The 17,740-nt window shown below is 40.4% G+C and overlaps 1 protein-coding gene across 1 annotated transcript; it reads right to left on the bottom strand.

Annotated features, from left to right (window-relative positions):
- Positions 1-6,805: 6,805 nt before the first annotated feature.
- On the bottom strand, positions 6,806-16,879 carry MRPL15 (mitochondrial ribosomal protein L15). Its single transcript, XM_063130724.1, has 5 exons — positions 16,725-16,879; positions 14,770-14,927; positions 12,846-13,011; positions 10,538-10,661; positions 6,806-7,279 (listed from the first exon to the last, which is right to left on the bottom strand). The coding sequence occupies exons 1-5, from the start codon at positions 16,836-16,838 to the stop codon at positions 6,942-6,944; spliced, it is 900 nt and encodes a 299-aa protein (XP_062986794.1). The 5' UTR covers positions 16,839-16,879; the 3' UTR covers positions 6,806-6,941.
- Positions 16,880-17,740: the final 861 nt, after the last annotated feature.

The following is a 17,740-nucleotide window of genomic DNA, read 5'->3' as shown; positions in this document are numbered from 1 at the left end:
GGCATTCCACAAACTGGGAGCAGCAGAAGAAAAGGTCCTCTGGGTAATGGTTGTCAGCCTTGCTTTTGTTGGCTGCAGTAAATTCTTCCCAGAGGACCTGAGTGTGCAGGGTGGATTGTACGGGAGGAGGCGATCCCGCAGGTAGCCTGGACCCAAACCATGTAGGGCTTTAAAGGTGATAACCAACACTTTATACTTCACCCAGAAACTAATGGGCAGCCAGTGAAGAGATTTTAGAACTGGTGTAATGTGGTCCCCCTTAGGTGTACCAGCCTGGCTGCCATATTTTGAACTAGTTGAAGTTTCCGGACTAGGCACAAAGGTAGCCCTATGTAGAGCACATTGCAGAAGTCGGGCCTTGAATTTACCAGCGCGTGCACTACTGTCTTTAGGTATTGACTAAGAAAGGAGGGTCAGTGAGTTACAATCAGAAGGGTTCTAAAATCCCTCCACTGGCTTCCTATGTCTTATAGAATCCAATACAAGCTTCTTCTTCTTACTTTTAAGGCCTGTCATGATCTGGCTCCTCCCTACCTTACATCCCTTATTTCACTTCATCGCCCTGCTCCTGCCCTCCGCTCCAACAACACCATGTCTCTTACCTGCCCAAGAGCTTCCACCTCTTTCGCTTGTCTTCGCCCGTTCTCGCTCGCTGCCCCCTATGCCTGGAATTCTCTTCCAGTGCATTTGCGGACCACGACGTCAATTTATTTATTACATTTTTATACCGCCCAATAGCCGAAGCTCTCTGGGCGGTTCACAAAATTTAAAACCACAATAAAACAACCAACAGGTTAAAAGCACAAATACAAAATACAGTATAAAAAGCACAACCAGGATAAAACCATGCAGCAAAATTGATATAAGATTAAAATACAGAGTTAAAACAGTAAAATTTAAATTTAAGTTAAAATTAAGTGTTAAAATACTGAGTGAATAAAAAGGTCTTCAGCTGGCGACGAAAGGAGTACAGTGTAGGCGCCAATTTCTGTTTTTAAATCTCGCTTGAAAACATTTCTTTTATCGAAAGCTTTTTAACCGTAGCGGGGTCATACTAGTCTATATTTAGTTTTAATGTCCCCTACCCCTATTGGTTTTTCCCTTCCCTCCCCTGTCTGTTACAGTGATTTTAGATTGTAAGCCATATGGCAGATTGTCTTGTTTTGTTTTATTCTGTACAGTGCCATGAAATTTGATGGTACTTTATAAATAAATATTAATAATAATAATACAACTAATAAGTACAATAAGAAGTACAATTTTATTCTCTCAGCATTTTAACAATCTATAAATTTAATTTTAACTTTGCTGTTTTAAATTTGTATTTTAAATTTGTATTTCTGCACTGCTGCTGATTTTATCCTGGTTGTGCTTTTATATTGTACTTTATATCAAGTTTTTATACTGTTTGTTTTATACTTCGAATGGTTTTAATTTTTGTGAATCGCCCAGGAAGCTTCAGCTTTTGGGTGGTATAAAAATGCAATAAATAAATAAAATAAAAACAAAAACCAAATAGCAATACAAAATTCAAAGTACAATACCAGATATGCAATACCACTTACCTCCTCCTACATCAGAGGTCCAACATCAGAAAAGGAGAAAAGAATGTGCTTCGGGCATGGAACTGGCAGCATCAAATTCTTCAAGAATCTGAAACCCTGGTAGCATCAGTGGAGGCTGATGGCTGCAATGTCAGTGGGGCAGTAAATCCACTCTGGGTTTCAGCCAGAGTCATCAGAACTCTAAAGGAGCTACCCAGGGTGTTTCACTGACATTGGAGCCACCATCTTCCACAGGGTCACTTGGTTTATCAGCTCTTCTATAGCATTAGTTGAATATGCACAATGAACACTGAATAGTCTTGCAGCTGTAACACCAAAGACACAAAACTTACCTCTCAACCAATACAACATTTCTTTGGTGTTTGTTTGGAAGTCTTCATTTTGAGATCATCTTCCGACCCAAACTTATTTCTCTAATGACCAACCCCAGGAAAATTATCATTGTAGTCAAAATCCTACTGCAATATACAGAAATGAAGTCATTTCTTGTGTGGCAAGTTAGCAAGTGCCTTTCCTGTTAATGGCATTGCTAGATTTCTGCATATGCAACAAAACAGGAAAGCCAAAATGACAATTCATCCTGAACGTGTGAAAAATGCACTTTGCGTTAGATATGTTTGTAATGTTTTAGAGCTGGTTTTCTTTAGAAAAGCGGCAGAGGGGAGAAACAACATATGCAAAGGCTAAATTCTAGTGAAAGCCGTTTTCAGGGACCAGTAACCCTGTCGATAACTCCCTTGTGCCTCTGATAATTCTTTATTGTGCCACCTGCCGTTTTGCTAGTCTAATGAGATCAAGGTTGTGCATAGGAAATCCTCTATAGCCTTGTCAAACTTAAAACTAGTAAATAAACAATAATTACTATTATAAGATCATGGCAAGTGTAAAAAGGGTGGAGTCAAGAATGCATTTATTTATTTATTTATAGCAGCATATAGCTATTGCTGCCCTTTCCAACTGTACAACGATTGCAGGATTGCCTTTCTAAAAGAAAATGACCGGATCTTTTGGAACGTGGCTGTTTTGGCTCTTGAGGTACTGACACCATTGCAATATTGGTGTCAGGATACAGCTGCCTTCTGACTAAGATGGTACTTGATAAATAAGTGCTATCCAATCAGTGCACGTCACTAGACATCTGTTTCCTGTTTTCATTCTTTCCCCATTATCATTTGGTCTGAGTTTCCCTTTCACCTGAGGTTTGTTTAGAATACAACACGAACCAAAATATGCTGTTTTGTGTTTAAGGATGCAGGGAACAGTATCCTAACACACACACACACACACACACACACACACACGAATTGACTGGAAATAAAAAAGGCCCTTTCTGTTAGAATATACAAATAATATAACACTTTTGTCTTCTACTCTTCATTAAGATGACTAACTTCCTCTCCTGCTGCCAGTTAAGTAGCTTTCCTGTTTAATGTCTCCATTTCCAGAGTACAATTGTGAATTGATTCATTAAAAGAAAAAAAGAGAAAAACAGAAACACTGTAGCACAAATAAGGGAAAGCAATAAATGTTTTCCACTCCTCGCATCTCCTAAATTCAACCACAAATGTTGTAACAACAACAAGTATCACTTGTTAACTTCATAATCATCAGGTTACAGGGCAGGATGCTCTAAAATGAAACATGAATTTACTCTAGATTAAAATGGGGGCTTTTATTTTTTTAGCAAAAGCAGTTATCCCTGAAGAAATTTGCCCAGTCTGGCATGGAAGTTAAAAACAAAAACTACCCATCAGGCATTTGATGAGGCAGTTAGCTCCAGTAATTCATAGGGCTGCAACCAATAAACAATTAAAATGTTTAGTTGACTATAAAATAGGGATGGGAAAATGAATTTCCAGTACCCATCACTTTCACATGTGTTTACTCATGATTCCATTCTTTTTGCATATTAATCTGCAAGGACGGGGGAGAGAATTTAAGTATGTCTCAAAATACATATTTAAATAGGAAGTCAGGCTTATTGTAATAAGTTCCTTTTCTACAGTGGATGGTATCCTTGTATGGGTCATTCCTGCCCACACTCCAATAGACAGAGCTATACAAAATAGTTCTGTATACTTCCGATCTGTGAGAGAGAGCCTCACCCAGTTCCAGAATGTAACAGCAAAAACCGAAGACACCAGATTCCACACTGACAACCCCCAGAAACTGGTGATCAATAATACAACTAACATGTGGCTAGAAAAAGAGAATAAAACATTAGGACAGAAAGGGACTTGGTTATTCCAGCTCAAACCCTGAGACCCTCCTTCTACAGCCCCAAGCAACAATCAACACCGACCCAATGCAGGTAGGGTACACTCCATCCACTGTAAAAACAACAACAAAAAGACCCTATGATGGCAAGTCCAATGTTCTATTGTCCTCCAGTGGAGAAGAGTGTCCTTCTATGGGGTGCAGTGACATAGCAGAGCCAGGTTTGCAGGGATGCAGCACTGGCACTTTTTTATTCCCAGAGACATGGATATCATCTATCCTGCCCCACAGAATTCATTGTTCCCTTGGAGGCTTGAGAAGAAAAGCTCCACAAGAAACCTTTTCATGTGTCAGTGAGTCAAAACTGAACCCATTGGTCCCTCCTTGATGGTTGCCTCGCTTTCACCTGCTTCTTAAGTGTTCAAGTGCAGACCTTGATCCATACCCAACAGAAGGAAAGACGCCACTGCTTTTGCATCTGCCTCTGAAGGAATCCCTCCTTTCCTCCTGCACCACCTGTGAACACTTTCTAGATGAATTTATATACATTGGTTTACTCTCCATGAATACATGACAGTACCCACCACTCTGTCATCAAAGCCTGGACATTCCAAGTCCAAACATTCAATCTGCATGTGCAGAGCTGTATCCAGGCAAGGCCTGCAGATAGTAGTCTTGGATCAGCAGGTCCTTCAGAAGAGGCAATTACCACAACCTACCCTACTCAGTGGAGCCACTGGGGTTGACCTTGGGGCCGAAATCCCAAGGCTCCACAGCCCAGCCCCTCCCCAAATGACCACCCAGAAAACAGTGCTACCAGCATCTGGACCAGCATGGGTTTCCCAACCCTGATGCTGGACACTATAGCATCCTTTCTTATTTTTAAAAAGGGGCAGACAGCAGGATACATATAAGGGTAGAGATGCTCATCTTTTCTGGATACTTATCCTTTTCTACAACGAAATGGTGCTTATTCCCAAAATTCAGAGCAGCAGAAGCAAACTTTTTTTTATTCCCATAGTCATGATGGTGTCATGATTTAAATGAGTTTAAAATATGGAACTTGCACATGTTCAGAATACTTTTAATAAATTAATAAAACAGGATTGGCATATAGGGCGTTTTGTGGTTGTTTTGGCTTTTTGCTCCAATGTGTCAGGAATGTAGAAGCAGTTGTGACGTATGGAATGGTGTGTGTGTGTGTGTGTAGAGGGAGAGAGAGAACAAAAATATTAGTTCTGTGCTTCACAACTGAAATAATATTCATGGTTGGCTAAAGCACACACAACCCCAAGATGATTAAGCCCAGAGTGTAAAATTACCTAGCTGTACCAGTGCCCCTGTGATATGTCCATCCCTATCTGCCCACTCTCCCATTTGCTTCTCCTGAATCATCCTACTCCCACTCATCTCTAGTTCAGGCGCTCACACACAGGAGAATAATCTAGAAGAATATGTTTTTTTGCATCAGAACTATTTTTATTCATATGCAAATTTACTGAATCAAGTAAAATCCATGAGATTGACTAAAATTTTATTAATTAGATAGCAGCCTTAGCAACTCAACTATGAAGTCGTATATGTAATATTTTGTCTTTTATTTACGTATTTGGTATACTTTAACTGCAATAGCTCCACCAGTCCTGAACATATATAACACAGAAAACGTGTTAAAAATCTTCTTGTATTTTAAGATGGAATTCTATAGCTTCTGGGTACTTTAATGCATTTAGTTAAAATTTAAGGCAATGTATATCAATACACTGTTTTACTGTGCCAATTTTTTGTTGTTGTTGTTGGCTGTGCAGAGTGAAACAAAAGCAGGATAATACTGTATACTTCACAAGTAAATGTATTTATTTGTTAAATACAGGTCCTATTAAAGAAGCCAGCCAAGAAACTGTCATGTTTCAGTTTCAAACAGAACACTGAAACTATCAGGACAGAATTTATGCAGGCTGCAGGGAAGAGGTCAGAGCAAACATTATGTCCAAGAGAGAAGTAACTACTTCACACAATTTGTACCAAGTACAGGTACACATGAACACAGGTCATGACCATTTAGAAGGCTGTGGGTGTGGGTTTGAAAAGTTGCCCTATTCATGCCTAACTTCTGCTGGGCTATTTAAAAATAAGTTGTATATTGTGGCACAGACTACTATTTTGAAAACAAAAGAGCTGTTGGCAATTATTTTGGGTACTAGTGCAAATCCCATGTCTGGGAATGATTTGATAAAAATATGTTTCCCTGTTTCCCTTGCAACTGGAACAATTTTACACTTTTAAAATAAATGTACAACAAATAAACCGGCAAAGGTGAAAACAAACAAAAAAGATGTTTTTTTCAAAAGATTGTTTACCATTTCATGAAGTTAGAAGTCAAAAACATGTGGTGTAAGATTTTTCTCTGTCTTCTCCATCTAGTGTCCTTTCAGCACTGTCTTCTCAGCTTCTATTCCTCCTACTCTAGCTGACTTTTCTTCAGCTCTTTTCCCAACATTCTGTGCCTGTCCTTTCATTGGCCCAGCACTCTAAGACCTCACAGGAGTAAGAATTACTACACGTACATACACACATTACATTAGTCACATGTTACATTACATTCACAAAGTGGGGCATGTGCATTAACTTCCCCTTTGCCTCATTGCTTTCCTTTCTCAAGCTTCCCAAAGCTCAAGTTTTGAACTTTTTCAAAAAGTTTCCAAATTTTATGCACATCTACACTTCTCAAGTTTCAGTTTAAAACAAAAATGAGCAAAGTCGGTGTGGTAATCTCGAGTGATAACTACCATATTATTATATAAGATGATGTTGTACATATGTCTCAATACAGAAAGTGAGCATAAAAAGCTCATCTACTGTAGAAGGAAAAAATGGAAACTGGCAAGAAATCTGTGACGAAGGATTGAGAAGATGCAGGTGAACAGCCTGAACATGGAAAATTAGCCATACTGAACATTGCTTCTCACATAAGAAAAATCTAACAACTCTATTTAATATAGATGAGTAAAAAAGATGTACCCTTGTACAGTCAATATTTTATCACTTTATTTGTACTATGACTCATTTTGTTTTGTTTTATAGAAAACAGTGACAATATACGTTTATGCAACATTCAAAGTCCCAATGAACTCCAGCAGCAGTCTCCAATTTGAGTACTCATGAGCTGTAGTATTTGAGCAACCTCTCATCTGTTGGTTTCAGAATTTTCTTTTCGGGCATGTTTACCACCCATCCTGGAGCAAGGCCAAAGAAAATCTGTCTGGGATCCTTGCGTGCAATCAGCATTCGGAAGCGTTCATCTTTTGTAATATCTGGCAAGACATAACCATATTTTTTGGCAAGTTCCAGCCTTGCTTCTGAAATCTTTGATGGATCAGCCAGATAACCACGGCTGTTCGGATCTGTATAGTAACGAACAAGATCTTCAGGAGGAAGCATTCTTTTTGGAATAGGCTGGCCCCGCAGAAAAAATGGCACTGGCTTGCAAAGAATACCTAGGTGCAAAATAATGGAAAGCAGAGATACATTATTACCTACTCTGGCACTGGCAATCCTAACCCTAAAAGATAGGTGGAGTGTGAAAGTGCAATTTTACTTGCTTAAATTTTGCATATTGCATTATTTAAAAAATCACACAAATACCCTTATACTGCTACTATGATTATAACTGCTGCAAAGAAATCTAGAAGACTGATATTGTGCTTTTTATATTGTATTTTGTATTTGTGTTTTAACTTTGTTGGTTGTTTTTATGCTCTTCATGGTTTTAATTTTTGTGAACCACCCAGAGAGCTTCGGCTATTGGGCGGTATAAAAATGTAATAAATAAATAAATAAATATTCAAAATAAACCTGAAAAAACAAGCTGCTTAACTTATTTCCGCCCTTTAAGTTTGCAAATCTTTTTATTAACATGGTGAGAGATTTGTGTATTTAATAAATATTTGTCAACAGCAATTAGAGGACATGAAGTCAAGCGTAGAGAACAGGAAGTCAGTACCCTTTATTTTCTATAGTAAAGTTGGCCAAACTGCATGAAGTCGGTAATGGACTGGATAAATGTATTTATTGATTTATTTATTTAAGGATTTTTATGCCGCCATTCAGCCAAAAAAGGCCCTCACGATGGCTTACAAAAGTATTTCTTGACAGTCCCTGCCCACAGGCTGACAATCTAAAAGACATGACACAAAAGGAAAGGGAGGAGGAGGAGGAGGGGAAAAGGAAAGCAAATTCAGGCACTATAACCTTAGTTGAAGGTGAACAAACCAAAGATCAAACCAGATAAGGTGGGATTGCTGAGGGCAGATGGGCCAGTTGATCTATATATGGGGGACTATGCCTGCTCTGGATAGGGTTCCACACTCCACATTAAAGGAACAAATTCCTACCCCTAGTGCCGGAGTTGCTCAAGGACCTCCAAGCAATGGTTGCAGCCAGCGGTGCACTATTTCAGCATAGTCTGACAAGCCAGATGAAACCCTTTCTGAGAAAAAGGATCTAGGCACTTCTCAGTTTAGTTGCCAGAACCTTTTGTACGCAGGGCTGTCTTTGAAAACATTGCATCAGTCGTATTGCAGCACCACCACCACTACCACCACCACAGCCTTTGTCTGGACCTGACCATAGAATTTATGTAACACTAATCCTTGGTAACTTAAACTGCCTGTCCATCCATTTCTGTGCTAAATACCGGTGCTGGCTTTGATCATTAAAGAAGTGACAGCTGTATTGTAGAACTCCACCCCTTGTGAAATCAGAGCTACCCAACTGGAATTTTTAGAAGTTTGGTGAAACTTGCTCCAGGGCCTTATAATTATCTTTATTGTTTGATCGATACAGTTTTAGGGTGGAATCCTATGCATGTTTAGACAGAGAAAAGTCCTACAACTCCCAGCATTCCCCAGCCCAGCCATGCTGGTTGGGGTAATGCTGGGAGTTGTAGGACCTGTTTCTGTCTAAAAGTTTAGGATTATGTCCTTAATTTGTTAGATTTATATTGTGATAAACTGATCTTTTAATTATGATGTAATTATCATATTTTACTTGTTAGTTGAGAGCTATTTAAGGGCACCTTTGATGGAAAAGCAGCCTATTATATAATACAGAACTGCACTTAAAAACAAAGACCTGGTTTGTACATTACCCTGGCAGTGAAGTCGCCAAAAGAAACATTAACTGCATAGGCCAATTCTGGCTGGTTTAAGTGTTTGTGTGAAGAGGCACACATGTGGTAGAGCAAAGTTTGACCACACAAGTTAAAACCCCTAATCTTCTGCCAGTTTCCATGGCATGGTTAAACATTGCTTAATCCATGTGGCCACTGCTTCACAAATGTAGCACACTGTATTGAGTGATGCTCACATGGTTGTGGTTCTTGACACAACCAGGCCTCAGGAAAATGCACAAATTGGGCCTGGACTATTGTAATAATAAAAAAAGAATATAAAAAATACTAGGAAACATGGTTTGTCCCTTAAAGATAGGGTAATGGAATGACTTAAGTAACTACATCCGTAATCTGTCTTCACATAAAGCAGCGGGCAAATTCTAAAGAATTTAAAGGGTATAAAGTTCTAGACAAACACTTTCTGCTGTACACATTCTTCCCATAGTTAGGGGGTTTAGCAAACAAGAGGAAAAGGAGCCCCAGCATTTCAGGGATGGGCAATTTCCAGAGGGTGGGTGGCTGGATTGCACATACACCCCAGAACCCACCGGGACCACACCTCTCCTTCTCAGCTGCCCTCTCAATTTTAGAAGAAAAAAAGGATTGCTGGGAGATCCACCTTGTTTACAAACAGAATCCCGCTTCCACTTCCAAACAACGCACATGCTCCCCGCACGGCTTGTTTTCCTCCAAAATTGCCACCTTTTTGCTGTTGTGGGAAATGTGGTTGCAGTGGCGGGGTGGGTGGGTAACACCCACTCAGCAGGAGCCCATGTTGCCCAGCCCGGCCCAAAAGACTGGATCCAGCGGTGGTCATCCAAGTGAGGAATGGTCTCTTATTTGCACACAAGCAAAATGAAAGGATGAAGGAAGAAAAGAAATAGCATAGGTCCCAATGGCATGCAATTGCAACACAGGAATATATTTAGAGCCATGCTGATGAGGATTAGCATTCAGTACCGGCATTTAGAGTGCGGGGGTGGGTGGGTGGGATGGCCAAAATGTCTTCAGTAGGCCCACCTCCTCCCCAGTATGTATTTGCTCCATTTATAGGCTGTTTAGAACAAACGTTCTCAAGGTAGTTCACAGGTAAGAACTGCCTAGTCATTTCCCTTATTCGTCTGAACCAAGTCTGCATGGCTGTCCAGCGGGAGGGGGCAAAGCATATGCTGGCTGCTGCACCTTCTCCTCCCTCCATGCCCAATGAAGCAGCAACAGAAAAGAGCAGCAGCAGGAGGAGGGGCATCCATGAGAATGCAGTGAGGCCTTATGTGATCCAGGGGCTTCAGCAGGTGCCTGAACGTCTAACACCAGCCCAGCCTTCATGGCAGATGAAATTCTGTCCATAGCTTATTTCTGCTTGCTGCGACTCTTGTGCATAGGAAAAGTGGTAATGTAACATCTTCATACAAAAGCCTTCGTTTATTTCATGACCTCAATAGGGAATGTGAGAAAGATACATAAAGAAGCCTTCCCATTGTTGTGGGAAAAGGGAAGTGTTTCCCTCAACAACCATCAAAAGCTGTTGAAACTACTGCAATGAAAATGAATGTACAAGGAGGTAGTGAGTGAGAATTCTTACCCAAACTCCTTGGATCATAGAAGGCTGTAGATATAACACCACCATTCTTTTCAACAGCAGCAATGGCTAGTTCAGATGCTATCTGTACTTCAATATTTACTTTCGCTGCAAAGGTATCAGCACCCTACAAGTTCACATAAAGAGTAGTTAAGTTGCATAAATCTCCACTGAGGTTCTAATTTAGCTATCATACTCCATAATGCGCAGCACAGACCTCTAGTTATTATTATTATTATTTATTTATTTATATAGCACCATCAATGTACATGGTTTATCACCATCCATGCACTGGTTACCTTCGAACTGGACTATTGCAACATGCTTCATATGGGACTGCCTTAGAAGATAGTTTGAAGTCGTAGCTGGTACAAAATGCAGTTGCCTCAACACAGAAAACCTGAAAATACAACTCCAATTCTGTGCCAACTGCACTGGCTGCCATTGTCTGGGCTCAATTCAAAGTGCTGGTCTTAACCTTTAAAATGGCTTTGGACCACTTTATCTGAAGTACCACCTTCACCCTTATTATTGTCCGCAGGCAAAAATCTGCCTCAAGTGTCCTTTTCAAGTGCCTGCCATTAAAATTGGTCAGGTTGGTGTGCACCAGAGATAGGATCTTCTTGACAGTAGCCCCAAAACTGTGGAAGTGCTTCCTAATCACTTGTACCTTCTATACAGATGTTTAGGTGATGCTTGAAGACCTTGTTCAATGGTGACATTGAGCTGATATTGGAATTAGTTTATGTATTTGAGAACAGCATCTCAATGTATTCTGCATGTTTGCTAATGAGGTGATCTTTGTTCTTGTCTTTGCTCTTGACTTTAATTTGCTTTGTGCAGGCATAGCCCTGAAAAGCAACTAAACAGGTTTAAAATAAATAAGTAAATATTATAGGTCTAATTCCCATGACTCTTAATTAAAGACAAAGAGCAAGAAAATACATTCCTTTTTGGACTCAGGTTGAAAATATTCAATAGCTACACTGCTGCACTCAAGAGTTAGGCGCACCCAGGATTTGTAACTCCATCCCAACCCCCCAAACCCCAAAATTAGAATCCGAAAGATTCTTTAGCAGTTTGCCATTAAACAGAATGTAGAATTTCTTTAATAACAAAACCCTCACATAACATCAAACTGAGAGAATATAAAATAATTGATTTCATAAAAGCAGTTCTACATTTAGAAAGAGGACTCTTGGGATTTTTTCCTTCCTTTTTACAATAGGCTCCTTTGATATACAACAAATTGCTTTTAAAAACTCTTGGGAGTTGCAAAAGCACCTTGCTTATGGCACAGGGGACTGCTGCTTGAGAATGAAATGCAAGTCCAAAGCTCCGACTGGCACATGGAACAAGATCCATTCAACTTTCAATTCTATCCAAGAATTCATTACTAAAATATTCAAGCTTTTAATCTTGTTGCATTCATCTTTGGAACCGACAAGTGTTACTCTTTAGAAACACATGACAGTACCAAAAATTTCAATCCAGCAATTCCCAATCACCAAAATTTCCTCTTACCTTTCTATACATGCTTTTGTCCACAAAGAAATTAATTTATTTAATTATGTCTCAGACAGTTCCATAATATATAGTGCCCTCTGGTGGAGTCATACTTAATTTTTAATCAAATGTCAACTAAGGACATAATCCTATGCCTGTTTAGACAGGTCAAAGTCATACAACTCCCATGCTGGATGAAGAATGCCGGGAGATGTAGGACTTTTGTCTGTCTAAACATGCATATAGGATTGCATTCTAAAAAAACCTTTTCAAATGGTGGTGGCCATTTGAATGAATGAATCATGACTAAACACACAGCTGCATTTGTAAAACTATGGAGCTTAAAATATTAATAGGTATGTAGGAATCAGCAAAATTTGAGCTTGTCGAAGTTCTCCAAATGCCATCTGGAAGCTCGTTCTGACTCAAGCATGTACCAGATTGTGAGCTGTTTTCTTTTCATATGAAAATCTGTGCGTACTTTTGAGCATCTTTTTTCAAAATGTACACATCAATTGTGCAAATCTTTGAAATTTACACATTTTTCTCACATTGAATAAAGTGTATTTTTGCACATTTCTCAGAAGTATGCATTTTTGCATGCACTTTTTTGAAACACACACATGCTGTCGAATGTATTTGGGGGGCAGGGTTCCACGAATCACACTGCAAGTTCAAAAACGTATAGACTTTGACTGCAGATTGCATCCAAATCTGTGTTCCATCTGGAAAGGGTGAACTCGGTCAATCCTGATCCAAAACGAACTGAAGCTAATTTCTCATACATCCCTAATTACAGGCTTACCTCCTCCACGAGTTGGATTCCATAATGTCTTTTGTGTGTCTGTATTCCTATAGCTCTACCATTTGTCAGCTGTGTTAGATCGATCGGCTCTGTGGGATCAATTCTACCTAAGTCAATCAGGTATTGTAGCTTTTTGAGACTGAGGGGCGGATACTGACGCCGGAGGCTGTGATGGAAAGGAAAACGGAGTTAGACTTTCAGAGTGCAAATCTAATCCAGAACAAGTGATGAATACCAAGGGGACAATCCACTGAGGGTTTCTCCACTGCAATCCTCACTGAAATGAGTGTTGAGACTGCAACTCTAAGTATCTATACCTGGAAAGGAAGTCCAATTGAAATGAATCCCATTCCTCAATAATTTTAGACTGGGCTGTAAAGCAAGAAAAAACCCAAGCAAGCAAAACTCCACAACTTAACAATGGACAAAGCTATCTGTTTCCTCCTTTTCTAGAATTGTTTTCCTAAAACAGCCTAACTATCAGTAAATTACAATCCAAAGATCAAGGAAACCAAAGTATAAAATTTATGAAATCTTATAAGCGTATGATCTATTTGTGTCCACTTAATGCCCAACTGCAGGTTTCAGTTTGTTTCTTAATAAAGAATGAGTAAGGAATGTGATCCTTGGTGCTGAATTTGAATTTCTGAGAATCAACACTTCATATTCTCCCACTTCTGTTTACAGATGTGAGGTTTAAGATGTAGGGATGTTGACCACAACACATAGGAGTGTACATGGCATATCCAGATATGCAGTGGGGCAGTTTGCTTTTCAGTGTGGAAACCTGCCTTGGACTGTATACTAATTGATGTTACTTCTGCATACAACCAAGTATAGAGCCATGCTGCAAAGTAATACCAGGTAGGTTCCCACTACTTGGTCCAGTGTAAGATCTCATCTTCTATTGCTAGAAACAGGAGAGTCAAGTTACCCCCAACTTCTGTTTAAGAAGCAGAGCTGACTTAGGAACAAGAGATCAACATGGCCAAACAGCATTTGAATCAAAGAAACACTCCACCAGCTCTTTCCACCAGCAGGAAAAAAATGGAGTCAATCTTCTTCTCCATTCCCCAACTTCAATTCCATGTCAGGAACAAGAAACCTTCCAGTCTTCTTTTCCCCTTTCCTTTCTCTAATTTTAAGAATGTTATCTTCAAACATTTGCACACAATGATTTCTATATTTTTTTAAAAAAAGAGAGAGACAAAAACACAGAAGACATTCTAGTCAAAAAATACTTCTTCAGTTTATTTGAGGCAATTTCAAACTGTGCTACTTTGTATCAATTGTTGGTATGAGGGTACAGGTTTGCTAGTGAATGCACATGTCTCTGAGCAGCGATGCATGCCTGTGCAAGATCACATACATGCTTCTTTTTTTAAAATGCAGCCTACTAGCCAATTCAAAAATGCCAATGTGGCTCATGGATCTATAAGAGAAAGAGTACAGCAATCCTATTTCCCCTAGAGAGCATCTGCGGTACATAGGATTTTTCAGTTTTCTGGCTCCGAGCTCAAAGACAGGACTCCAAACTCGGAGCCAGGAAACCGTTCTCCCCTGCCCCTCCCCCTCATAGCCAGTGTGAAGGGAACTGCGCTGGCTGCTTTTCCATGCTCACTAAATGGAACGTGGAGAAGGGGGAAAGGGGGCATTCATGGGGGCAAGGAGGAGAGGGGGCTGGAGTGGCTGGCTCATGCCTTTTCTTATCACTGCCCCAGCCTTCTTCCCTCTTCTTCCCCGAATTCTAAAATGCAGAGAGGGAGGTGCTTGTAGGAAACCCCTAAGCTTCCAAGTTCAGGGGCTAATGAGAACCCTGGGCACCTAGGATTGGGGCCTTAAGCAATCATTAGGAGTACAGCAAAGTAATGCATTTTGAATACTGATATTTCATTAAATATAATAATCATATAAGCAAACTTACTGGTGACCTTCATTGTAGCTGTATTTTGGAATAACCAGATAAAATGGAGTTTGACCTCCTTCAAAGCCTAATCGAGGGCGGGTTCCTCTTTGCCTTTCTCCTTTATGACCTCTGCCACTTTTCCTGCCTCTATACCTTCCGCGTCCACGTCTCTTTTCCTAAAAGAAATATGCTTATATCAGTTTGTTACATGAGGCATACTCAGTTGATCAGTGAAAGGAGACAGTTCTGTGTCACAATCACCCTGTTTGGGGGAAAGCTGTGATCTCATGCACCTGGACGTAAGCCCACTGAATACAATGGGACTTATTTCTGAGTAAACATATATAGGATTGTGCTATGAGTGAGAAGGTACTGAAAGCAAACCATTTGGGGTTAGGATACAAACACTCCTAATAGTATGCCAGGATCCTTATTGGTAGTGTACACAGTCTTGTTCTTTCCTGCCTTGCTTCTCCAGCTAACAGGTAGGTAAACAACCCTGAAATGGCTTGCTTTGTGTTACACCGAAACAAGGATCCCGTCCTGCTGCTCCCAAACAAGCCAAGATCAGTAAGCCAACAACAAACCCTAGCTTGTTCTTGCCTTGTAATTCTGGCTTAACCTCATGTGTGAATGCAAGCAAAACAAACCCCTATTGAATTGCATGATTTATGGCAGGGTGGATGATGGGGAAAATGGGAGAGAGGGGGAAGAGGTACGGAACTGGTGGACTGGAATCTAAAAAATATATATTCTGTAATTTGTAATGGCTTCAATACTATATATACAACATTCCTATCAGGAATGATTCCAGCCATTGTAGCAAAAAGTCTAGTGACTCTTTAAAGAAACTGGTAAATTGTAACATGAAGTTTTGTAGGTAAGGCATGAAGCATTATTTCCATGCCAGAAATGTCAGTAATCCACCTGTGTTCTTTCTACTTCTATTATCTTTTGGTCTCCGAATATTTTATAAGTATTTTGTTCCTTTGTGCTTATGGGCTACCCTCTTCAACAGCTATTTACATCACAAACACAACATAATTTACACTCCACTCTTTCAAGACCTTTTTGAAATCTTAGATCCCTCAACACTCACACTTGCATTCTAATATATCCCCACATAACATATACCTTGGCATATATGAAAAAATAACCTAGAGAAACATTCAGAGGAGAAACAGGCAGAGGAGAAACAAAGAAATTGCTCTAAGTTTTTAGGACATGAGAATCAGATGTGCTATGAGAATGGTATTATAAAACAGATATTAGATATGCGGTTATTACAATTTTGGATCTTTTAAAGATTTTTTTAATAGTATTTGTTGTGCATCTGAGGAAGTAGGCTCTTGCCTAATAAATCTCATGCTCCAATAAACATAGCAACCTTTTGATATGCTACAAGATTCTTTGACACAATCTTGGGTAAAAGTAGGCCAATGTTTACTCAGACATGATACAAATGAAGTCAGTAAAAACACACACCAAAACATCCTCTGGCACTTTTAGGGCACAATCCTAAAAAAAAATCCTACAGTTCCCAGCATTCCACAGCCAACATGGCTGGATAGGAAATGCTGGGAGTTGTTGCACCCTTAGTTATGCATGCGTAGAAAATGGAAGGTCTTTGAATCCAATTTTAACAGTTATCTGCTTGCTGAAAATAAGCCTGAACCTGTCACCTTTTCTTCTGTACATTTCTAAGCTGCCTGTCATAGATACGTTGTATCTTCAAAATGGGAAGGTGGCACCAGTTGAATTTCAGCCTGTCGCCTTTAAAGGGACAGGAACCCTATTAGGGGGCGGGGAATAGCAATCTTATAGAAGAGGAGCGAGGATAGGGAGTAGGAAGGAAAAACCCCGCAGTCGGTTAGCCCTCCGCCCTTCCGCGAGATTGCAATGCAGAAGCGCCCTAGGAGGAGCGAGGCAGATGCAGCAAGACCTCTCCGGCCAGCCGCAGCCCGCGGACTCACCAATTTCCGGGCGCCATCGTTGGGCCGTAGGTTGGCGAGGCTGACTCTAGGCAAGGTCCGCAGCAGCTCCAAGGCCTTGCCCCGGTTCCCTCCGCCAGCTCCAGACGCCGCCATCGCTCTCTCCCTGGGTATGAATGAAGGGCAACGGCTAGGTGGGAAGGCCGGAGAACGAAGGCTCTACGCAGGCGCAGAAAGGTTATCGCGCTGCAGCCATAGAGGAAATAAATGTGAAGAGTGAACGAGTCCTCTAGGTTTCCGGTGATATTTTGGGATCTCCATTCTACAGTGTTGCAGCGCAGCCCTCTATATGTCTATAGTAGTTCGATGGGTTAGAATTCAGAGCGGCTAAAGCACATGTCTGATTTATTTATTTACATTTATATACCGCCCCATAGCCTAAGCTATATGGGCGGTTTACAAAAGTTAAAAACAATGAACATTAAAAACAGATATGCAAACATTTAAAACCACCAAAAGCATAAAAACAATATCTATTTAAAAACAATATCGATTTATCGGCTGTGTATATGCAAGGGAATGGGGGCGCAAAGAGTCTGATTCCACTGAGCGCAGGATTTGGGTCTGACAGCAGGGCCGGTGCCAGACTATTTTGCGCCCTAGGCAAGGTGAGCTACTTTCACCCCCACCCCACCCCAAAAATGCCAACTTTGATTTTTAAGAACCTATGTTTCCTGGAAAAAATAAGAAGCACAAAACTTGAAACTGCTAAATTTATTTTAAAGTGCAAGAAATCCGTTATGCCAATTATAGCAAACAAATTGGAAAGGAACATCTATGGGTCTAAAATGCATTATTTAATAGGAATATCACCTCCAAATCATCCCCCCCCACTCACACACGTGCTCACACACACACACTCAGCATCACTCACTCCAAACAAACACAGGCATGAACACATGCATTCACTCAAAGACCCCCCTGCACCCCATTCACCCATACATTCTCTCTCTCTTCCGGGTGCGTTCTGGAAGTCCGAACGTGGAGCTGCCCCACCC

The sequence above is a fragment of the Elgaria multicarinata genome, chromosome 7 (genome assembly GCF_023053635.1).
Source record: "Elgaria multicarinata webbii isolate HBS135686 ecotype San Diego chromosome 7, rElgMul1.1.pri, whole genome shotgun sequence".
NCBI classification, from domain to species: domain Eukaryota; kingdom Metazoa; phylum Chordata; class Lepidosauria; order Squamata; family Anguidae; genus Elgaria; species Elgaria multicarinata.
Note: the sequence above shows the minus strand (reverse complement) of the source record. Positions and strands in the feature narration are given on the sequence as shown.

Excerpts from the sequence above, each read along its gene's own strand:
- MRPL15 (XM_063130724.1), bottom strand. The coding sequence starts at position 16,838 with ATGGCGGCGTCTGGAGCTGGCGGAGGGAACCGGGGCAAGGCCTTGGAG. Across the intron at positions 10,662-12,845 it reads GAATCCAACTCGTGGAGGAG|GGTGCTGATACCTTTGCAGC; the intron begins GTAAGCCTGTAA and ends GTGAACTTGTAG. Across the intron at positions 7,280-10,537 it reads CTATGATCCAAGGAGTTTGG|GTATTCTTTGCAAGCCAGTG; the intron begins GTAAGAATTCTC and ends TTTTGCACCTAG.